At 37.8% G+C, this 25,879-nt stretch overlaps 1 protein-coding gene across 1 annotated transcript in view; it reads left to right on the forward strand.

Annotated features, from left to right (window-relative positions):
* The window catches only part of LOC134531566 (uncharacterized), a 506,394-nt gene that overhangs the window by 144,223 nt on the left and 336,292 nt on the right, over window positions 1-25,879 (forward strand). The window contains exon 6 of the mRNA XM_063367273.1: window positions 16,404-16,640. Within this exon, the coding sequence (XP_063223343.1) occupies window positions 16,404-16,640 (237 nt within the window). The remainder of the gene's footprint in view (window positions 1-16,403; window positions 16,641-25,879) is intronic.

Raw genomic sequence — 25,879 nt, forward strand, 5'->3', positions numbered from 1 at the left:
AATGCAATAAGGAAATTTTAGGTAGAAAATACTCGTATCAAATAAATCATGTTCAAAATCGTCCAGTAAGACGTTATGACCACCATCTTGCATATTTGTAATTATTGGCCTAGAAATTCGGAAAAAATTCCAAAAACCATAAAATAATTATGCAATTTATATACTGATTGATTCTATCGACTCCTGTCCTCTGTTCAATCCTATATCAATGCACAAAATTTAAGTTTAATTAAATATCACATCAATGTAACATAAAAGTGACGGGTCGAAAAAAACATTTTTTACAAATACAATTTATTACATAAATCCTACACTTCTGCAGGAACAATATTATAAACATTTGGTTCTGCATTGGATTGGACTGACTAATTCTTATCTCCAAACGGTTTACTGAAGACAGAGACCAGGCAGATACTTTGTATACTTAGTCTTTTTCTTCCCGACATATTTTCTCGACACTATTTTAACAGACTGCTTCACATCGTCGGATTTGTAAATGGGAGAGTTCACTGTCTTGAATGCACACTCTTCACTTTATCCTCGAACGGATATGGTTTGTCAAATACACAGTCCCACCACAAGTTTTATTTTAAATGTCCGTACGTAGCTACTTAATCAGTGATATCGTCAAAAAAATACAAATGTATTTTGACTCACAAAATGATTTTAATAATCGTAGTGTTTCAACGTTCCACGAAATGCAAATTTCGCCAATTGTAATCCATTATCAATTACATGTAATACACCGAGCACAGTATGAGACTTAGATTCATGTACAGGCCTCATCATCATATTCAATTGCTGCTCATCTGTTTTTGTGCTTGAACGAATACCAGTCTCCAATCTAAAGTGAGGAGTCGAAATGTCTGCAGTTAGTTCATTCGTAGGTACACGGACTTCACCTTTGCATATTTTCGCATGCCGTCACAAACTGTCAATATGTGTAAACCAAACATAGCACTCATCGTAGTGAAACTTCGCACGAGAAGGATTATTTATACATTTTCTCCTCTCATGCCCTCGTCCATCATGGGAAAATGCTAACGACATATTTCAATATCTGCAGGATTATTGCTGCAGTGGTACCAATTCCCGGCGTACTTTTAAACGAATCAATCAATCACTGTTGTAACGAAACCTTTACTTTCTGCCACGCAGCAGGACCTTTGCATGTATTCAAGAGTCTTTTCAATTTATCATGCCTTGCAAATTGCTAGTGACATTGGTTATAGCCAAAGATTTAGCGAGGAGGATTTTTAGCAGATTCTCTCTTCTCACATCGTCAAAAATTACTATTGTTTGAGAAAATCTTGTCGCAGTAACGGCATCGATGCTCGATAGTAGTTGTCGAATCACAGACTATTGAAGTCTCCATTAAATGCGAAAAGGCATTCATCGAGGTTTCCTCTGAAACCAGCACTGTAGTCACTAAGCTTTCTTCTGCTGGTGGTACCACAACCTTTGAAGTCTCCTCTAGTGTTATCGTCGACGTTGACAACGGGATCTGACCACCATTGTCGACGCTGAAATCATGGTTCCTGTAGACGATGTTACAACTTCCGTCAAGTTCGACGTTAAAGGCGATAAAGATACCATCGACTTCACAAGTACGGGTAATTACGCGACTTATGCACCAGATGTGGCAATCTAGGTTATCCTTACACCGCAGCAGCCAGTAAAAAACTAAAAGTCCCGCCGTCTGGGGATTCACTTATGTACCTGCAACCAGTCGAATAATATGCTAGTCAAAACAAGAACCATTTACTATAATACACAAGTTAAAACAACATTAAAAAATGGAGGCTCATTCAAAAAAAAGCCCATTTGGAAGCAAATTCTACAAAATAAATGGGCACGCAATAAACGCGCTGGACACGCAATGGACACACAATACACACAGAGGACACGAAGTGTTCACACACTTACACACAGGACATTCAATGTACACACATTTACGCACATAAGACAAACAATATACACACCCACAGTGGTCACGCATGTATACACAATGACCACACAATGACCACACAATGTGCACACCAAACACGCAATTAAAACACCAAACACGCAATGTACACACCAACACGTAATATATTCACAGGACACGCATTTAACTGAAAGATGCACATTTGGACAAAATTCTACATAAATGAAGCAAGTTAAACGAAACGGACGAACATTTGGACGAAATTTCGACTAATGGGAGCCCATTTAACGTAAAAGGACACACATTTGGACTAAAATACGACAATAAGGTAGCACATTTTAACGATAAGGACGTACATGAGCACGATCATTCAAATCAGTAGGTAGTTATCACCAATTTACGATAGGATAAAACGCCTTCAACAGTCTATGGCTTCAACAATCATTTGCTCTATCAGTCTGTGGCTGAGGAATACGTGCTTTAGTTTTCTCAGTGTGCTCCTAATTATTCCTGCCAATATTTTGATGGTATTCTTCGTGTGCTCCTTATTATTCCTGTCGAGGCTTCTGCATATATTCTGTGAAAGCATCTGGTTATTTTTGAAAAATCGGTCTCTGCACGATTTTTTTTACTTAATAAGTCAAGTAATTTTATTTTGAGTGGCACTTAAATTGGGAATTTCTGCTACCAAATTATTGCAAAAATAGTTTTATCATGTGGAATTCAAACAAAAAAAAATTCATTACTCAGTCAAATCATATGCTTTGAGACAGCTGAAAAGCACTATCGTGAAGGATTAACTTCCTTCGCCTTGGTGTCTAGCGAATCCTTCCTTATCTTGCGTTCGTTACTGAGCATCTAGCATTTCACATAAAAGAAAGAAATAATTTTTACCTCAACACAACAAGTGACGACATCTGTTGGCAAGAATCGAGACTATTTGCAGCAAGTTCTTTTGCATGAGATAAATTAACTCTCGCCGCTGATTGGAGCCAAAGACAGTTAAGAGCTATGTAGCCTCGTAGACTTGGAGCCTCGTAGACTTGTAGTTATATAGTCTCGTAGCCTTGTATACTTGTAACGTCGTAGCCATTTGAAGATTTGTAGTCTTGTAGTCCTGTAGTCTCGTAGTTTCGTAGCCTCCTAGTCTAGTAGCCAAATAGCATATAAACCTAAGACATTTTAAAGACAAATACTTTTGGTGCCATTGACTTTTGGAGCGAAAGACTGTTGGATTCAAAGACTGCTGGAGCCAATGTTTGTTGAAGCCAATGACTGTTGGAGCCAAAAGTCATTTTGGAGCCAATAACTGTTGTATCCAAAAGACTTTGTAGCCATAAGACTGTTGGTGTCAAAGACTCTTGGAGCCATAGACTGATAAAGCCAATGACTGTTGGAGCCAATAACTTTTGTAACCAAAAGACTATTGGAGTCATAGACTGTTCAAGGCATTATCTCGTGTCGTAAATTATAGATCGCATCCTACTGATTTGAATGATCGTGCTCATGTACGACCTTCTTGTTAAAATGTGCTACCTGTTTGTCGTATTTTAGTCCAAATTTGCGTCTTTTTTCGTTAAATGTGTTTCCTGTTGGTCGAAATTTTGTCAAAATGCACGTCCTTTTCGTTAAATTGCTTCATTTTTGTCGAAATTAAGACCAAATGTGCGTCATTTTCGTTGAATGCGTGCCATGTGTATACATAATGTGTTCGGTGTGTACATTGCATGTTTGGTGTGTTGATTGCTTGTTTGGTGTGTACATTGCGTGACCAGTGCGTGTATTGCGTGCCCATTTATTTTGTTGTATAAGCGATTCCTAAGCGAGACTTTCAGTTTGTTACTGTCGTCGACGGTGTAAGGATCACCTGGTATGTTTCATCTGGTGCATAAGATGCGTAATTTCATGATCTTGTGAACTCGATGGCATCTTTACCATCTTTAACGTCGAACTCGATAGAGGTTGTACCATCGTCTACAGGAACCCTGACGTCAGCGACGTTGATGACAGCGGAGAGATCAATGACAATGGTGTCAGCAGCCTCGGAGAGCCCAGCGTTATCGGTACCATCAACTGCAGACATTTCGATGGTATCTGCGATACCAGCATCGACTTGTGCTGTTCCATCGGATGAAGTTTCGTCAGCATCATTGCAGACTTCAAAGAAATACAAACATTCATCGCGTCAGTGAAAATACTGTGGTGCGTCAGTAGTATGTTTTGGTATGTCCTGGGACAGGTGCCAGGCGGTGGTGGTGGTGTTTTTTGGCCATCTTAAATTAGTGACGTCACGGCAGCCATCTTGGACGCAAAAAATCCTCAAAATGACAAAAAGATTCAAAAGTTATCGTTTTCAGGAAAAATGTCTCGTTTTCTTCCTCAAAAATTCAAAAATTAGGATTTCGAAAAACCTCAAAAGTCTTTTGCCTTAGAAAGAACACAAAATCCTGAAAGAGGCTTAAGCATCCATGTCTACAGCCTCCGATAAGCCTCTGACGTCATCTACGATTATGACGTCACCGATGCAATTTCCGTTACAGCCACCATCTTGAAAATCTTTAGTTATTATCCGATTTAACTGAAAAAAATTATAAATTTATAAAAAAATTCAATTAAAAAAATTTAAAAAAATATTTTTAAAACATACTTTTTCAAAATGGAGCTCGGAGTAATCGGTTCGAACCATGTGAGGGCAAAAAATATATAAAAAGCGACCAATCCTTCCTTCATGGTGGCTGCAGGCAGACTGATCCCGCCAATTTTTTTTTCCAAAGTATATATTTTGTCACCTAGTATGACGTCATGTCTGCCATCTTGAAAATCCATAAATTTTATGTTAGAAAATCGGGAAAAATTAAAGAAATCATTAAAAAATTAATTAATTAAATTAAATAATAAAAATTTAATAAATTATTACTTTTAAACCACTGTTGCACTTATCGTTACGGTCGCCATCTTGGATTTTATAAATGTTGCACGTTTCGTTACGCCCACCATCTTGGTTGAGTTCGATGTCATCGTTACACTTGGTTACGAAGCTACAATTTTACGAGGCTCCAAGGCATCATGACTACGAAGCTTCCAGAATACAAGGTTACGAGACTGTGAGGCTACAGGACTACGAAGCTTCCAGGACACGAGGCTATGTGGCTACGAGACTACTTGACTCTAACTGACTAAAATAGCACCATTCAGTGGTGAGAGTTAATTTATCTCATGCAAAATAACCTGTTTGAAATAGTGTCCATTATTGTCAACAGATAACACCACATGTTGCTTACAGGTAAATATTATTCTGTTCTTTTATGTGGGATGCGGGATGCTCACTAACGATTGCAAAAAAGAAGGATGGCTTCCCTAGACACCAAGGATAAGGAAGTTCGTCTTGCATGTTAGTGCTTCACAGATGTCTCATGGTATATTATTTGTCTGAATAATGGTTGTTTATTTTTTGAATTTCAACTGGTAAAAAAATTGCAAGTGCTGATTTAGTAGCAGAAATCCACGAATTAAATTTAACTCCAAATAAAAAGTCATGACTCATTAGGTAAAAAATCCTTCATGCAGAGAGTGGTTTCTCAGAATAGAACGAAGCACTTGAAGAAACCACAGGAATAATCAGGAGCACACGGAGAAAACCATCATCATATTGACAATAACAATCAGGAGCAAACGTATTGACAAGAATAATCGGGAGCCTACGGAGAAAACCATCACACTCTATTTGATATAAAATATCAGAAATATATTTAATCAATAAAAATAAATAAATACAAAATTTTAAATGAAAAATACAAAAAAAATACATATCAGATTCTGCTAGCTTGTGAATTTCTCATTGTTGAGGCAAGATAGAGTTCTAGTACAAGCCAGAAATTTATGTATTTTTTTGTATTTATATAATACATTTTATGTTTGAACTTGGGTTTTATTTCTAGAACCTGTTACTTTTGTAATATGTTTGATTAAATTACCTTTTTTTTTGCATTGACCACGTATCGAACCGAGTATCGATTCAATTAGTAAATTAACGAGTGACTTTTTTTTATGAGTTTTGGAATTTTTCCCGAATTTCTAGGTCAATAAATTAAATGTTTCCTATATAGCATCCAAATTTCGAGATGGTGGGCGCCTCAGTAATAATAAATTAATACTGCACTCTAGCGGGTAAAAATTAAACTAAAATTGTGTCAGCGCACTCTAGCAAACGAAAAAAATATGGTGGCTTCCAGCAGACTAGAACAAGATGGCGAACATGACGTTATACTAGCGGGGGAAAATATATACCATGGCATTAGTGGTGGGAGGTCAATCTGGCAGCGCCTTCTGTGAAGGAAGGCGCTATCGATTTTTTTGAACCTCATAGGGTTCGAACCGAGGACTCCATGACGTGAGTTTTTAAATAATGTTTTATTAAAATTTTATTAATTAATTATGATGGCGGCTGTAACGAAAAGTGGAACTTTCTGTAATCCAATGTGGCGGACATAATGTAAAGTGTAACAATGTCATACTCATCCAAGATGTTGGGCGTAACGAAACATGTAACGTTTCTAGAATCCAAGATGGCAGCCATAACGATATGAAGCAACAGTGTTTTTTGTAATTTTTATTAAAATTATATTAATAAATTTTTTTATGAATTTAAACTTTTTTTTTCATTAAAATTGGATAATAAAGAGGGATTTTCAAGATTGTGCCTGTAACGAAAAGTGCAACGGTTACGTCATAATCCTAGATGACGTCAGAGGCTTATCGGAGGCTGTAGACATGAATGCTTAAGCCTCAATAAGGAATTTATTATTTTTACATGAAATTGAATATTATTTCATCGATCAAGTATCGAACCAAGGACAAAAATTGTTCGAATCCATTTGTAAATTGATTCTAATTTTTTTGGTAAATTTTGGAATTTTTCACGAATTTCCAGCTAAATAATTACAGAATTCCAAGATGGCGCCCAAATGACAAGATGGTGGGTGTCACAGTAATAATAATAAATTATTACTGCACTCTAGCGGGTAAGAATTAAACTAACATGATGTCAGCGCACTCTAGCAGACGAAAACAAGATGGTGGCTTCCAGCGGACGAAGACAAGATGGCGGACATAATATCATACCAGCTGACTTTATTGGTGGTGGGAGGTTAGTCTGTCTGCGGCTACCGTGGAGGAAGGATCTGTGGACGATTTTTTTTAAATTTTTGGTCTTACCAGGTTCGAACCGATGACTGCAAGGCGTAAGTGCGTTTTTAAAATATGATTTTATTAAAATTTGATTAATAAATTTTTATTATAATTTTTAAAATTTTTTCCAAATTTCTAGCTAAAAAAATTTCAGTTTTTCAAGATGGTTGCCGTAACAAAAAGTGTAAAATTCTATAATCCAATATGGCGGACGTAACATAAAGTGTAGCGATGATGACATAGTCATTCAAGATGGCAGGTATTACGAAACATGCCAAATTTCTAGAAAACATAATGGTGGTCGTAATGATATGTGCAACGGTGTTTTTTTAAGATTTTTTACTAAAAATTATTTAATTTATTTTTTATAAATTTTAATATTGTAAAAGAATAAACTAAATTATTATAATCATGGTCATTTAGAATCATTAACAATATTTTATTTTTCAATGAAACTTAATTTACGTACATTCGTAATTTGCATAATAATACCTTATTTTGATACAAACCTGAGTTATTGCCATCATATTCATTAGAAACAATTGCAGATTGAGCTAGTTCGATTAAACGTTTTGCTCGGCTAGACATTTTTATGTACCTATTATAATGCACACACATTATCACACAGAAGAAAACTATTTACACCATAGACATATTAACACCCTGGATAATAAAATCTTAAATGATAATTTAACCTTCAGTAAGCATTCTAGCGGCGAAAAATGTAATCTTTTGTAAAGAACATTAATAATGATTAGTGATGTCAGCCATATTTTTATGGCAATTACAAACATAAAATTATTTTGATTAACCTACATAGATTTGCAAGTAAATAATATACTTTATGGCTGTGATCATAAGTAAGTAACACAACATACCTATGTATTCACGGTTCATTCTTATTGCATGAGATTTGACAGAATTTAAGTAACTCTACATACCTACTTTCTCACAAATGGTTGTGTTTAGGGATAAAATAGGTAAGTGTACTTACTTTTTGATTTGTGAATTTTCTGAGATATCATATTAAACATAATCGAACAACATCTATAGTTTTCATCAATAGACTTACCTACTCACTTATTCACAAAAGAATAATGACCTTAATAACTGTGCTGGTCAAAATATCTCATTTTTCACAAAATATCGACTTACTTAGTTATTCACGCTTGATACAGATATATACCTTAACATAAGTGGTGAGAGGTTAGTCTGTCAATAGCTTCCGTGGAGGAAGGACCTGTAGCAATTTTTGTTACCTCGCCGTGTTTGTACCAAGAACTCCGAGCTCCGTGGAGTAAGCATACTTTTAATTTTTTATATAATTTTTTATTATATTATTATTATTTAGTTCTGTTATTTAATTTTTTTTATAAATTTTAAAATATTCCCGATTTTCTAACATAAAAATTACGGTTTTTCAAGATGGCGGCCTTAACGGAAATTGCAACATTTGTTTGTTTTTTTAATTTTTATTAATATTTTATTAATTGAATTTTTATATAAATTTTAAATTTTTTTCATTAAAATCCGAAAATAAATATAGATTTTCAAGATGGCGGCCATAACGAAAATTGCAACGGTGACGTCATAATCCATGATGACATCAGAGGCTTATCGGAGGCTGTAGACATGGATGCTTAAGCCTATATATGGACATTTTTATTCGCTGGTGTTTTTATGGGTTAAAAACTGGAAATTTTCCCTCGAAACGGGAATTTTTCTCTCGAAAAGAGATTTTTTTATTTTTCAAATTTTTGAGATTTTTTGACGGAATTTTTTTTCCAAAAAAATTGGTAATTTTGGTGAATTTTGAGGAATTTTGGGTATATTTTGAAGGTTTCATGTCAAGGTCTAGGTTCAAGGTCAATGTCATCCAAGATGGCCGTCGTGACGTCACTATCCAATATGGCGGTCGTTTCCTCGGCTCCTGACCCTGAACCCTGCGTTCGGAGCCCCGTTTTCATACTACTCATGTCCAGTGTGTGTACTGTGTGCCAGTATATGTACTTTGTGTCCAATGTGTGTGCTGTGTGTGTATCTACTGTGTATTTATTGTGTGTACTGGGTGTTCCGTGTGTCCATTGTGTTTGTATTATGTGTTTTTATTTTGTTGAATGTGTGCATTTTCATTAAAAGTTCTTAGACGAATCTGTGGTAGCTCTGAATGTTTACTGATTCGAATCATCATTGTCTTGATAATAGATTTTTCCGGTATTCCTGTTCCTTTAGTAAGCGTAAATCAAGTTCAGTTTGTCTAATTGCTTGTAATTGATTTTTTCGATATATTAGGTCTGACAGTTCAGAGACTTGAATGCTTGAAATATGTTATATTTGTTTCCGATGAAGAAGGTATTGTGGTCCTGGTACCTGTGGTCTATAAGCCTGTCCTCGTAGTCCGAAGACACTTCAACTATACACCTAACATAGTGCAAAGCTCGTTGAAAGGTATTAGAAGTATCAAAAAATTAGACTTCCATTGTTGTCACTGCGACAACATAATTATTTCGACGGACAGTTGTTTTGTATAGTGTCGTTTTTCGTAGAGATAATGATTAATAAACTTCACGAAAGTTAATTGAAAAAATAATATAATTTTTTTCTAAACTATAGTTGTTTTTACCACTGGCTGGAATCTAACCAAAGACGGGAATCTATCTAGTCAATTATTATTTTAATGCATAATATTTAGTTGAATTTTTGAATTTTATTCGCGAATTTATAAGGCAATAAATACAAATTTCCATGAAGACGTCTAATATGTCATCATCGACTTACTGGTAGACTAGGAACCTGAGCCACTTTTTTTTGAATAAAAAATTTTACGTAAAATTATTTTTTGGATTGATCAAGTATCGAACCATGGACAGGAACTAATCGAATCAAACAGTAAATTGTTTTGCAGATTTTTTTAAAATTAAATTCAGATTTTTCCGAACTAGAGTAAAATAATTACAAATTTCCAAAATGGCAGCTATGACATAATCTATGATTCTGGATTATTTTTATTAATTATTTTATATATTTTTATTTTTTAATTTTAAAATTCTTCCTATATAAATCACATATTAATTACGGATTTTTAAGATTGCAGCCGTAAAGAAAATTTCAACGATTACATAATAATTCTAAATGGCGCCCATAGCATTCTAATTGTCAAGGTCATGTCCTCAGCGGCTTATGGCGGCTTGTAGATGCTGATTTTAAGCCGTTTTACGGACTTTTCATACCACTGGCATATTTGAGTTTTAAAAAAGGGAAAATTTTCCTCATAATGGGAATTTTTTCCTCAAAATATTGAAATTTTTGTATTTCCGATTTTTTGAGATTTGTTGAGATAATGTTTCCTAAACACTGGAAATTTTGTTGAATTTTGGTGAATGTTTGGTAAATTTAGTGTATATTTAAGTCCTTTTGGCAAATTGTGGCTGATTTTTGAAGGTTGAGGTCATACAAGATGGCCGTCGTGACATCACAATCAAATATGGCGGACCTACACTCAATCCTCACTCCGACTCCAGGCGCCGGAAATACCAAAGTATACTAATAATGAAATATCCAAAAACCTATTGAACATACTATGAGTTAAAAAGAAATTGACGTCATTTACCAACTTATACAATCACTTCAATTTAAATAATGAGTAATAATAATAAGACATGGACACAATTACTTAAAATCGCCCCCAATTTAAAAAAAAAAAAAAAAGATCACTGCGTAAGTACAACGTTCATTCCTAGAAATATTCAGTTATTTTCTCAAAAAATGATTTTATACAATCATTCGTTTAAAAGGACTATAACACATGTTAGAAATCACAATACAATGATTGTAAAGTTATCAAAGGAATTTTGTGTTTATGTGTTTTAAAATGATATAAAACTGTTAAAATTATATAGTGAACTGATTCGTGTTGTGAAAAAAAAATTACATTATTTTTATAGTTTGTTTTAAAAAAAAAGTATAATTGGTCAGATATAGAGGGAGTTTTGTGATAGAGCAATAAGTTCTTATAGTTGTAAGGGATATGATTCAAATAGTTTTAAAAAAGTTCCTAGTTTAAATTTTTTTGAACAGAAGTGACTGCGGGTACAACATAATCGGTGCTCACCCTCCCTCCCCCTCCCGGACCACGTGATACTGTCTCTTTGACGGCGCGGTCGGCCACGCGTAATGGAAGGCAAATAGTCCGTTTCATTAGCCCGGCACCTTAATTAAAGGAAGGTATCTCATCTGTGAGAGGGACTTGTGGGTGGGGAGAGGGCTTGCAACCTGCTACTCTCTCAGGCAGAGAAACCCGTGTGGCTAATGGGATCCCTCTCGTCCCACCCGGACACAACCAGCGGCATTCTGTAGAGCGACAAGCCCTAGCGCCGTCTCGAGGGTGTCTGCCTTACTGGGATCTGGACAGTAGAGTCGACGAACCAGAGGTCGCAGGTTCGAATAGCGAAACTGTGCGTCAATGTTGGCAATAGGGTACGTCAAGGCGTTCACTTATAAGAGCTCAACGAAAAGTGCAAACTCAGAAATGGGGTACACAATGATTCTGAGGGTGAGGGGGAAGGATAGTAAAAAAATATATTTAGAGCCAGGAAACAAAAAGATATTTCTGCAAGTATTTGGAAGCCATGTTTGTTACAACTGCAAACCTCCAAAGTACACCTCACTGTGTTCTTTATTTTGGTGTTTTATCGTTAAACTAGCAGACCCGGCCACGCTTTGCTGTGGCATTTTACTGAAAAATAATAAAATTTCAATCAAAATGAGAAAATAAAAGCAAGCACTTAATACATAGATATTTTTGTAATTTTTATAAACTTATATTATAAAATTTGCAGGAAAGGTAGAATTAATTAATACTTACAAATTTTTTAACATGAAATAAAATTTTATGAACTCTGATTTTCTAGCTAATACTATTTGTTTTATTATTATATCTGTAGATTGACAGCTGAAGATAGATATCAATAATTGTAAACACGTGAGAATAAAATCAAAAATAATACAAAAAAAGCGAGGTTACGTAGTACATTGATCAACGAAAATATGCACAACATGGAGAAAAATAAAATTTGAATTGAAACGTAGCGCCATCTATGAGGTATTTATGTCAGACAGTACAACAGTTGTCTGTAAAAAACAGATTTAAGGCGCCATCTGTTTGAGACTTATGAAACTTACGATTAATAACACCAATCAACATTGATAATCAGTTTATTATTAATTATAAATTATTAAGACCATTCATCGAAATAAAAACCATCCTATCTCTTAAGTTGGAAAAAATTACACATAAATGCCCATTTTCATCGAAATCGGTTGACTTGGTGAAGAGTTCACAGGAAACAAATATCAGGACACTGGATTTTTATATATATATTAAGATTGAATAGTTGAATATTATGTTTAATTATTCAAGTGAATGATTTAATTATGAATTTTCACTTCTAACACGCGTGGTGGCCACGCCCAGATTTTCTTTTTTTTAAGGTTTTTCGGTCATTCCAAGTGTTGTCATTGCATTGCCATATCGTATTGAAAACAAGCACTGTGCGCGTGTGTTGGGTGTAGCCACAACACCTAGGGTCAGCTCGCACAGCAGTGAACCAACATGCGCTATCACAGTCCTCGCGAAGAAGTAGCGACGAGGCCGAGGACGTGGCCGTAGCTACGTCACAAGTCTTGCAAGCACTCTTGTACTTGTATTTCATTCATTTGACGTGAAACATTTTAGATGTATTTTTCTTTTTTGGCTTCTTTTCATTTTATGGTATTGATTTACATTGAAAGAACATTAAATATAAATTGCAATTAATGATAGCCTAAATACTTTAAAAATATTTGTTTGCATATAAATGGAGTTACTATTCACAAAATTAAAGAGAAAACTTATTTATGATTTAAAGACTAATGTAGCTTGCAACAAAAAACATTAAAACCCTACAAATATTTAAATTTAATATTTTAAATTTGTAAAATAATTCATTTTATTCAGTTGAGATAAATAATTTAACATGATATGTGTTAAAATGATACAAAAATGTGATTTTAAAAATTTTATGGTGACAAAACTTCATAACAAGCAACATAAGCTGCTGTGTTATTTTAATAAATCAACAGGAATATCGCTTAAATGATAAAAATGACAAGAAATTAAAATAACCAAATAGCCGTGTGAGAGTAAAACAGCATACACACTAGAGGCGTAAAAAATTTATTTTGTTCAATATGTTTTAGGCTAAACATGACAACACCCAGTGCACTCGAGCATATGATGCAAGTCTTTGGTTGATGTCTGAGTGTAAACAATTTAATGTTTGATTTGCAAGTACATGATTGGGTCAGTGCACTAAATACAATCGTAGGATGTTGTGAGACTAGATTTTATATATTTACCTTATTTGTTAATCACAATAAATGTTTCTCACGAAAATTTCTTTAACTAAAAATAATTGCCTCCTGTTATCTTTATTTTAATGTGTAATCATCAAGAAGACAGGTATTTATATTTGAGGTTTATAGATTTTAATACGACTTGATAAGTAACTCGTAAATGGCGCCAATTATATTTCACAAACAAATATGAAATTATTATAATAATTCTAACAACAACATATAGTCGAAGTTGAATAAAAGTTAAGGTATTTCTTGTGCAAACGTTTTGATGTAACTTTGAACTACCTTTTGTTGTTATGCGTAAATACACCAATTTTTTTCAGATTATTGACCATTCCGGAATACACAAAAAAAATCACAAAATTATCCTCAAATTTAATTTTCTTGCAGTTACCCATTGGTTATATACTTATGGCCATTACCTTATAAATTACAAATATATTAAACTTTTAATATCATCCATCTGTAAATAACACAGATATTTCAAATATTCGAACTGCAATAAAAGTTGAATCAATCAATTATAATATTAAATAAAATTTAACGTGAAAACTTACTTCAAACAAAATTATGACTACCTCAATTTGAAACTTCATCATCCGTTAAACCTTTGGGTTAAATAAACAAACAAAAATTATAATATCTAAATAAAACATGTAAATATTTTAAAGGCAATTAAGTTAATATAACTATTCAAAAGCCAATATTACAGAAAACGCAATTGGATATTTTCAAAAAATTCTGCTATTGCCATATTATATAATCCTTGTAAATAACTTTTTTTTATTTTTTGTTAGTTAAGATAGCATATTGTCCTTATACAGCTTTCGGAGTCTCGGATTTCGTTTAAGGCAGCGGATTGGTACACATACTTCAGTGGATGTTCGATAGTCTTAGCAGGTCCGTCTTTCGATGCTGCCACGTGTAGCCCTTTTATAAATTGAATCCAAGTAGTTCACCACTCAAAGAGTATATTTTCTCACAGATTCGAAGGCTTAACTGAATATTCCGGGAGGTACTCGCTAGAGTAAATTCGATGACTTGTCTCTATCGTTGTCACAAGCTTTTCAAACTTCGATTTAATACACGAGACCCAAAATTAACTAACTGCGCAGGATTCATCAATATAATTATCTTCAAGAGCCCAAAAATTAAATTACTGTGCAGAATTCTTCAACAAAGCTTAATTTTATAACTGTCTCTCCATATAAATATAACGTTCTTCGATATCACGTTGATGACAATCATTCCTGTTACAATAGTTGTAATATCTTCCTATAATTAATTAGTTCTCTTAAATAAAATTTTACTATACATTTAGAAACCTTCAGAATCATCAAATTTTATATAAAAAAAAAGAAGCTGATATCAACTATACATGGACTGTAGCTCACAATGGCTGATTCTACTAAACCTTCCATACAGCTGAGCATGGATACCTCATTACCCTGAACAAACTGTTTAGCCAATCATAAGTTGCTTTATAAAATCACCTGAGTTCTAAAACCATCTTAAAACGTAAAACATATGTCATTCTCCATGCAGAAAAATATACCTTACAATATTATGCATAGAAGGAAACATCTATATGAGAAATATTATACGTCTGATTTATTTAATTATTTACAGTATTAAAATATAAGATTTTGATAATTACAAAGCTTACTTAATATTGGTTGTTTAGAAAACTTGAAATCAAGTTGAAAATAAAATATCCAAAACATAGATATACAGTTAGATTGAAAAATAAAAATTAACATAAAATATTCATAAAAACAAATCCTGAAAATACAAGGAAGAAAGTTTGAATAAATTTTGAAACCTAAAAGTTCATTTATTCTCCCACAGTCACAAGAATATTTGTAACAATAGGTATCTTAGAAAGCGTGCTCAAGTACCCATCGTCCGATGATCAAAGCAATGCCAAGCTATAAGTGAATGTAGTGTATGTACCCTGTGACCCATTGAACTGACGAAAAATATAGCTTTTCCAATGAGAAGATTCTTTTGCGTTTGCCAATAAAAACGTTGCAACGATTATTTTCCAAACAAATTGTAGTAGCAACGATATAATTTCAGTGTTTCAAAAAACTTTCTAACTCTCTATGGACAACAAACTGTATAATTGCTTAGAAATAGTGCTGAAGTATTTATAGAGTGATTTTGTTGTTAATATGACATGTTTCAGACAGCTTGTTATACAAGCCACAAATTGCTGTTCTAGTGAATTAATAAACAGCGCCGAATATTTAAAGTGATTTGCCTTTTTTCACCTCGAATCCATTTATTAATAATTATGAAGAACAATTTTGTTTTCATTTGCATTGGCCACTGATTTGGCTTATTATATAGCAGCCAAACTATCAAATTATAATAGTTTAATTATCGATTGAGCTAACATATATCATGAACAGGATTGGATATTGGACAAGCTAAAATCTCATAATTTATGACCTAGATAACGTGCAAACTTGCTCGCTGTGACATACGTGTTAACAGTAGGTAATATTAGTATGTAAGTATTTCAGAGCTGAGTACGGTCTACCGATAATTAGGCCGGTTTACAAACAACGCAAAAATGCTACACGCATAAAAGATTTAAAAATTTATATGTTTTCAAACACGTGTCTACAAATTACGCCTGATGAAAAAACGAAACGCAGGCATCGGCATACTTACAACTTGCGTTTCGCATTAAGTTTCCACCTTCTATTCTTATAGAAGAATACCAGTATTTTTAATCTCACGCATAACGTTTTCACAAGTGAAAGAATATTAAGATTTTACATAAAATTATTAAGAATTGTATACGTTTTGATAGGAAAGAAAAGTGTTTATAATGGAAAGAAGTAGGAGGAAGCATATGAGTGCATGCGGGCTGGGCTGCTCGCAGGCGCGGCTCCTGGCGCCCAATAGGCCACATGCGGCCGTCCAGCCCGCTGCTGGACTCGGTGCGCGACCAGTTCGAGGACTGCGACCAGCTGGCCAAGGACTTCACGCGCATGTTCCTCAACAACGAGACCAACACCGTCACCAACGCCAGCCTCTTCGACGTGGTGTTCATGGTGGGCCAGAGCAAGCAGAAGATCAAGTTCATCGGCGTGCGCGCCATCCTCGGGGTGCGCAGCAGGTGAGCCAACCATCCGGCCTTCCTGCCTTCCCGCCTTCCTGCCTTCCCGCCTTCCTGCCTTCCCGCCTTCCTGCCTTCCCGCCTACCTTCCTGCCTTCCCGCCTTCCAGCCTTCCTGCCTTCCTGCCTTCCTGCCTTCCTGCCTTCCTGCCTTCCTGTCTTCCTGCCTTCCTGCCTTCCTGCCTTCCTGCCTTCCTGCCTTCCAGCCTTCCTGCCTTCCCGCCTTCCCGCCTTCCTGTCTTCCTGCCTTCCAGCCTTCCCGCCTTCCTGCCTTCCAGCCTTCCTGCCTTCCTGCCTTCCTGCCTTCCTGTCTTCCTGCCTTCCTGCCTTCCAGCCTTCCTGCCTTCCTGCCTTCCAGCCTTCCTGCCTTCCTGCCTTCCAGCCTTCCTGCCTTCCTGCCTTCCCGCCTTCCTGCCTTCCTGCCTTCCTACCTTCCAGACTTCCTGCCTTCCTGCCTTCCTGCCTTCCTGCCTTCCTGCCTTCCAGCCTTCCTGCCTTCCTGCCTTCCTGCCTTCCTGTCTTCCTGCCTTCCTGCCTTCCAGCCTTCCTGCCTTCCAGCCTTCCTGCCTTCCAGACTTCCTGCCTTCCCGCCTTCCCGCCTTCCCGCCTTCCTACCTTCCAGCCTTCCTGCCTTCCTGCCTTCCTACCTTCCTGCCTTCCAGCCTTCCTGCCTTCCTGCCTTCCTGCCTTCCAGCCTTCCCGCCTTCCCACCTTCCCGCCTTCCCGCCTTCCCGCCTTCCCACCTTCCCGCCTTCCCGCCTTCCCGCCTTCCCGCCTTCCCGCCTTCCCGCCTTCCCGCCTTCCCGCCTTCCCGCCTTCCCGCCTTCCCGCCTTCCTGCCTTCCTGCCTTCCTACCTTCCTGCCTTCCTGCCTTCCTACCTTCCTGCCTTCCTGCCTTCCTGCCTTCCTGCCTTCCTGCCTTCCTGCCTTCCTGCCTTCCTGCCTTCCTGCCTTCCTACCTTCCAGACTTCCTGCCTTCCTGCCTTCCTGCCTTCCTGCCTTCCTGCCTTCCCGCCTTCCCGCCTTCCTGCCTTCCTACCTTCCTACCTTCCAGACTTCCCGCCTTCCTGCCTTCCTGCCTTCCTGCCTTCCTGCCTTCCTGCCTTCCTGCCTTCCTGCCTTCCTACCTTCCTGCCTTCCTGCCTTCCTGCCTTCCTGCCTTCCTGCCTTCCTGCCTTCCTGCCTTCCTGCCTTCCTGCCTTCCTGCCTTCCTGCCTTCCTACCTTCCAGACTTCCTGCCTTCCTGCCTTCCTGCCTTCCTGCCTTCCTGCCTTCCTGCCTTCCTGCCTTCCTGCCTTCCTGCCTTCCTGCCTTCCTACCTTCCAGACTTCCTGCCTTCCTGCCTTCCTGCCTTCCTACCTTCCCGCCTTCCTGCCTTCCCGCCTTCCTGCCTTCCTGCCTTCCTACCTTCCAGACTTCCTGCCTTCCTGCCTTCCTGCCTTCCTGCCTTCCTGCCTTCCAGCCTTCCCGCCTTCCTGCCTTCCCGCCTTCCTGTCTTCCTGCCTTCCTGCCTTCCTGCCTTCCTACCTTCCCGCCTTCCCACCTTCCCGCCTTCCTGCCTTCCCGCCTTCCTGTCTTCCTGCCTTCCTGCCTTCCTGCCTTCCTACCTTCCCGCCTTCCCACCTTCCCGCCTTCCTGCCTTCCTGCCTTCCCGCCTTCCTGCCTTCCTGCCTTCCTGCCTTCCTGCCTTCCAGCTTTCCTGCCTTCCTGCCTTCCAGCCTTCCTGCCTTCCTGCCTTCTTCGCACACTTCTTGTAGTCTTATCTTTCTGACACATCATCACCTTTATGTTATAGCATCGTAGGTCTCGGCACACGACAATTGGTAGAAGTAATTTCATGAATGTAAAGGAAGTAAATTTGAACGGAAATGTGTAAATAAAGTGCTGCTACCTGTGGAAGTCTCAGACATTTCGAACAGATGGTGGACCCGCGTTATTCATGCACCACGCATATATTTTATGAAATAAAACTTTATAATAGTACGATTACCCTTTAATACATATATTATATGTGTTTTAAAATTATTCGGGTTAATATTTTAGTAACGCCGTATAAGTATATCTTATAATGTGTGTACCTATGTAAACACTGCCCTTTAAAAAAAAAAATCCTATATTAAATTTTGTGTCCGAGTTTCGTGTTATAAATGTATGTGCAACATGAGAACACATGACTTTGCTCGTAATCGAAGTTAGATATTACAAATCTCTGGCAAGTACTGAAAGATTTGCTTACATATTTTTTATAACATTTAAATGAGCAATGATTTTTTTTCGTTGAATAATTTACGTGTAACTGTAACTTTTTAAGAAGGATTTAATGTGAATTGCAAGTGACGCATATCTAAACGTATCGCGGTCACTACAGTGGCTGATGCCGAACGAGTAACGGAAGGGGGGAGGGGGGACGGGCCGGAGAGACGAGCTCGGGTCCAGCAGCTCCAGTCTGAACTGCACTAGCCTCGTCTGGTCGTGACTCGCGACAACCCGTCTCCCGCAAGCATCGGTGTTCCCGCTTGCTTGTGGCCTCCGAGCACTGTGGACTCAGGCGGTGCCTCTGGTGTTGACTGCTGGGGAAGTACACCCACGAGCCGAAGCTGGCAAGATGGCGGACTCGCACGCACCCGCATACGTTCGAGTTTCTGGACATCTAGAAACGTACCAAAAATATTGCTGTGTCAATTGAATATATTTTGATAACTTAAATAATTTTAATGTGAAATAAACACAACTTTAAGAATTCCTGATTAAACTAGCTTTATTATAGTTATGAGGTAACGTCTCAAATTTGTAGGTTATGTGTGTCTGTAGCGCAACAGTAAAGTGCATGGTTCCAATGAACGAAACATGAAAGCCAAGACATGTTTTAGACCCTGTCGTTGCAATTTATAATTTAATTTTGCATATACTTCATAGTAGTATATAATAGGGCATCCGAGCGCACGGGTTCTGGGTGTGGTGCCGGTGCCGGTGTCCGCCATCTTGGATTGTGACGTCACGGCGGCCATCTTGGAGGAGTGTAACGGGACACAGCGTAACGGGACAAGTTTGACCTTGACCTTTGACCCTCAAAATTCGCCAAAATTGGGCAACAATTGCCCAAAATTCCTCAAAATTCGCCAAAATGTACATTTCTGTGGAAAAAAATTCCGCCAAAAAATCTCAAAAAATTCCCGTTTTCGAGAGAAAAATTCCCGTTTCGAGGGAAAATTTCCCGTTTTTAGTCCTTAAAAATCCCAGCGGCTAGAAATGTCCATATGTAGGCTTAAGCATCCATGTCTACAGCCTACGATAAGCCTCTGACGTCATCATGGATTATGACGTCACCGTTGCAATTTCCGTTACGGCCGCCATCTTTAACTTTTTTATTTATTATCCGATTTTAATGAAATTTTTTTTAAAAATTAATAAAAAATTTACTTAATAAAATTTCAATAAATTTTTTTTAAAAATCATACATTAACGACACGGAGCTCGGAGTCCTCGGTTCAAACCCGACGAGTGCAAAAAAATTAAAAATGGCGACCGATCCTTCCCCCGTGGTGGGTGCTAGCACACTGACTCCCACCACTTTTTTTTAAAGCTTATATATCGTCATCTAGTATGACGTCATGTCCGCCATCTTGTCCTCGTCTGCTGGAAGCCATCATCAGTGTATCGTCGGCGAGAGTGCGCTGACGCCATGTTAGTTTAATTCTTATCCGCTAGAGTGCAGTAATCATTTATTATTGCTGTGACACCCGACATCTTGTCATTTGGCCGCCATCTTGAAAATACATAACTATTTAGCTAGAAATTCGGGAAAAATTCCAAAATTCATTAAATAAATTTGTAATCTATATACTGATTGATTAGGTCGACTAAGGTCCTTGGTACGATCTAGGACGATGCAAAAAAAAGGAAATATAACATCAATTTAACATAATAGTAACATGTTCGAAAATAAAAACACTGCAAGTTCTTTTACAAACATAATATTTTATTACATAATTTCTATTTTACTACAGGATCACCTGCGAAGGTTAGCAATCTTACAAACATTTAGGTCCGCATAGGCGTGAAATGAATAATTCTTAGCTCCAATCGGTTTATACAAGACAGAGTCCAGCCAGATCCTTTACAGACATAGTCCTCCTCTTCTTGACAGAGTTTCTGGATACCTTGTTTAACAGTTTGCTTGATATCGTTAGAACTGTAAATTACTGCAGCCGATGTCTTGAATGCACACTTCTTCACTTTGTCATCGAACGGATAAAGCTTTCCATATATACAGTCCAACCACAAGTTATATTTCAAAGGTCCGTTTGTTGCTACGTCATCAGTAAGCTGATTGATTATGTCCTGTCTGATATCATCAAGAAAATTACAAATGTCCTTTGACTCACTTAACGTACTTGGATAATAGTAGTCTTTCAATGTTCCACGAAATGCAGACTGCGCCAAGTAGAAGCCATTATCGTTCACTTGTAATGCTCCGATCACAGTCTTATGTTTATTTTCATGTTCAGATGCCACAGCAATCGGTTGCTGCACATCAGTTTTTTTACTTGTACGCTCACGAGTCACCAATCTAAACTCAGGAGTCGTAATTGCTGCAGGTAGTTCAGCAGTAGGCGCACTGACTTCACCTTTACAGTTTATCGAATGTTGGCGCAAATTATCAATTCGAGTAAACCATTTATGACACTCGTCACAGCGAAACTTCATGCGAGAAGGATTCTTCGTACATTTACTCCTCTCATGTCTCCGTACATCATGTGCAAATGCAAACGTCATGTCGCAGTAGCCACAAGGATGCCTAGTTGAAGACAAACCCGAACCAGATGTCGCTGTTACTGCAACTGAATCATTTCCAGGCATACTCTTATGCACATCAATGCATCGCTGTTGTATAGAAACCTTTACTTTCTGCCGCACTGCAGGTCCTTTACATGTCTCCAAGTGATGCTTCAAATTAGCATTTCTTGTAAATTGCTTGCGACACTTAATACAACCAAACATTTTACGATAAGGGTTCTTGGCACATTCTCTCTTCTCGTGTCGACGAGCATTGCTGATGTTTGAGAAAATCTTGTCACAGTAACGACATCGATGTTCGTTAGTTGACGATTCGACATCCATTGAAGTCTCCATCGAGGGCGAAACAGCGTTCGTCGAGGTTTCCTGTACAGTCAGCACTACCGGCATTAAAGTCTCTTCTGCTGGTGGTATCACATCTGTTGAAATCCCCTCCAATGTTGACGTCATCGTTACCAACGGGATCTGCTCCTTCTCCGTCGTAGCTGTCGATAGGGGTTCCCGTAGTCGATGGTACAACCTCCGAGTTCAACGTTAAAGACGGTAAAGATGCCATCGAGTTCGCAAGAACAGGTAATTACGCGATTTATGCACCAGATTAAACAATCTAGGTTATCCTTACACCGCCGTCGTCAGAAACAAACTGAGCGTCCTGCTGTCTATGACTCGCTTATATACATGCACCGGATGGAATAATACGCTAATCAAATCAAAAACAATTTATTTTAATACTAGAGTCAAAACAACATTAAAAAAATAGAAGCACCATCAAAAAAAAAAGGAAGCACACTTGGAAGCACCGACAACGAAAAGGCAGCACATTTGGAAGCACCGACAACGAAAAGGCAGCACATTTGGAAGCACCGACAACGAAAAAGGCAGCACCATCATCGAAAAGGCCGCACATTTGTCATTGGCTCCAATATTCATTGGCTCCAATATTCATTGGCTCCAATATTCATTGGTTCCATCAGTCTATTGATTCTATCAGTCTAGTGACTCCAACAGTCATTGACACCAACGGCCTTTTTCTTCATCAGCTCCAATGATATTTGGCTAGAATGCTACGAGTCTAAGAGACCATGAGACTACAATTCTACGAGTGTACAAGACTCCTCCAACTACCTTCAAGTGTATAAAGCTCCAAATGCTCCAACAGCTCCAACACGCAATGTACGCGCAATACATGCAATTTACACGCAATAAATGTAATGATTACACAGTACACACACACACACAGGAAACGGAACGTACACACAGTACACACAGGAAACGGAACGTACACACAGTACACACAGGAAATGGAACGTACACACAGTACACACACAGGGAACGGAACGTACACACAGTACACACAGGAAACGGAACGTACACACGGTACACACAGGGAACAGAACGTACACACAGTACACACAGGAAACGGAACGGACACACAGTACACACAGGAAACGGAACGTACACACAGTACACACAGGAAACGGAACGAACACGTAATATTCACGCAATTGACACACAGTACACGCAGAGTACACGCAATTTACGCAAAGTACACCCAATGTACGCAATGTACGCAATATATATGTAATGTACACACAATGACTACGCTTCGTTCGCGCAGGACAAGCATTTAATGAAAACGAAGCACGTTTGGACGGAAATTCTATAAAACGAAAGCTCATTTAACGAAAAGGAGGCGCATTCTTTCGTTCATTAAACTTGGTAGGATACGATCTTCAATGATAAGTTAGGATATAATCTCTCCAACAGTCTATGAATCCAACAGTTTATATTTCCATTAGCCATCGACTCCAACAGTCATTGACTCCAACAGTCATTGGCTCCAACAGTCATTGCCTCCAACAGACATTGTCTCCAACGGCCTTTTGGTTCATCAGCTCCAATGATATTTGGTTAGAATGCTACGACTCTAAGAGACTATGGGACTACAATTCTAAGAGTGTACAAGACTCCTCCAACTACCTTCAAGCGTACAAAGCTCCAACTACTTCAGCAGCATTATGTTATAATAGTACAAGGCTACTTGACTACGAAGCTACAAGTCTACATGGCTCCAATTGCGGCATCTGTCTTCGTCTGAATTTTCTCTTTGACTCCAACTCCGGCCGCCAGCATCTCTTCGATCTGCACCTCGATTATGTTATAATAGTACAAGGCTACTTGACTACGAAGCTACAAGTCTACATGGCTCCAATTACGGCATCTGTCTTCGGCTGAATTTTCTCTTTGGCTCCAAATGCTACAGCAGCATTATGTTATAATAGTACAAGGCTACTTGACTACGAAGCTACACATCTACAAGGCTCCAATTATCACATCTGTCTTCGTCAGCATTTTCTCTTTTGCTCCCACTGCTCCAACAGCATTATGTTATATGATTCCATGGATACTTTGTTACATAGCTACAGGTCTACGAGGTTCCAATGCATCATGTTTACGAAGCTTCCAGAACACAGGGTTACGAGACTGCGAGGCTACAGGACTACGAAGCTTCCAGGACACGAGGCTACATGGCTACGAGACTACATGACTCTAACTGATTACAATAGCACCACTCAGTGGTGAGAGTTAGGTTATCTCATGCAAAAGTACTTTATGCATGTAGTTCTGCTTTTCAACAACAGATGTCGCCACATGTTGCTTGCAGGTAAATAATATTTAGTTCTTTTATGCGGGATGCGGGATGCTCACTAACGATCGCAAAAGAAGGATGGCTTCGCTAGACTCCAAGGAAAAGGAAGTTCGTCTACATGTTGGTGCTCCACAGATGTCTCATGACGTAATATTAATTTGACTGAGTAATGATATTTGTCAATTCCACCTGATAAAAATATTGCAAGTTTTGATTTAGTAGCAGAAATTATCGAATTAAATGTAACTCCAATTAAAATGACATGTCTCAATAGACAAAAAAAAATCCATGCAGAGAGTGGTTCCTCAGAATAGTCAGAAACACTTGAAGAAACCACAGGAATGATTGCAAGAACACGGGAAAAACCATCAAATTATTGACATTAATAATCAGGAGCACACGGAGAAAACCATCATAATATTGGCAAGAATAATCAGGAGCACACGGAGAAAACCATCATAATATTGACCAGATTAATCAGAAGTACTCGGAGAAAACCACCACATGTTTTCCTTGATATCATAAAATTACAGGAAAAAAATATTTAAAAAAAATAAAAATAAATAAAAAAATAAAAAAAATAAAAAATGCATAAACAGTTTCTGCTAGCTTGTAAACTTATCATTGTTGAGCAAAGATAGAGTCATTGTACAAGCCAGAAATTTATGCATTTTTTTATTTTTTTTTATTTTTTTATTAATTTTTATTTTTTTTAAATATTTTTTTCCTGTAATTTTATGATATCAAGGAAAACATGTGGTGGTTTTCTCCGAGTACTTCTGATTAATCTGGTCAATATTATGATGGTTTTCTCCGTGTGCTCCTGATTATTCTTGCCAATATTATGATGGTTTTCTCCGTGTGCTCCTGATTATTAATGTCAATAATTTGATGGTTTTTCCCGTGTTCTTGCAATCATTCCTGTGTTTCTTCAAGTGTTTCTGACTATTCTGAGGAACCACTCTCTGCATGGATTTTTTTTTTGTCTATTGAGACATGTCATTTTAATTGGAGTTACATTTAATTCGATAATTTCTGCTACTAAATCAAAACTTGCAATATTTTTATCAGGTGGAATTGACAAATATCATTACTCAGTCAAATTAATATTACGTCATGAGACATCTGTGGAGCACCAACATGTAAGACGAACTTCCTTTTCCTTGGAGTCTAGCGAAGCCATCCTTCTTTTGCGATCGTTAGTGAGCATCCCGCATCCCGCATAAAAGAACTAAATATTATTTACCTGCAAGCAACATGTGGCGACATCTGTTGTTGAAAAGCAGAACTACATGCATAAAGTAATTTTGCATGAGATAACCTAACTCTCACCACTGAGTGGTGCTATTGTAATCAGTTAGAGTCATGTAGTCTCGTAGCCATGTAGCCTCGTGTCCTGGAAGCTTCGTAGTCCTGTAGCCTCGCAGTCTCGTAACCCTGTGTTCTGGAAGCTTCGTAAACATGATGCATTGGAACCTCGTAGACCTGTAGCTATGTAACAAAGTATCCATGGAATCATATAACATAATGCTTTTGGAGCAGTGGGAGCAAAAGAGAAAATGCTGACGAAGACAGATGTGATAATTGGAGCCTTGTAGATGTGTAGCTTCGTAGTCAAGTAGCCTTGTACTATTATAACATAATGCTGCTGTAGCAGTTGGAGCCAAAGAGAAAATTCAGCCGAAGACAGATGCCGTAATTGGAGCCATGTAGACTTGTAGCTTCGTAGTCAAGTAGCCTTGTACTATTATAACATAATCGAGGTGCAGATCGAAGAGATGCTGGCGGGCGGA

The sequence above is a fragment of the Bacillus rossius genome, chromosome 5, assembly GCF_032445375.1.
Source record: "Bacillus rossius redtenbacheri isolate Brsri chromosome 5, Brsri_v3, whole genome shotgun sequence".
Taxonomy (NCBI): domain Eukaryota; kingdom Metazoa; phylum Arthropoda; class Insecta; order Phasmatodea; family Bacillidae; genus Bacillus; species Bacillus rossius.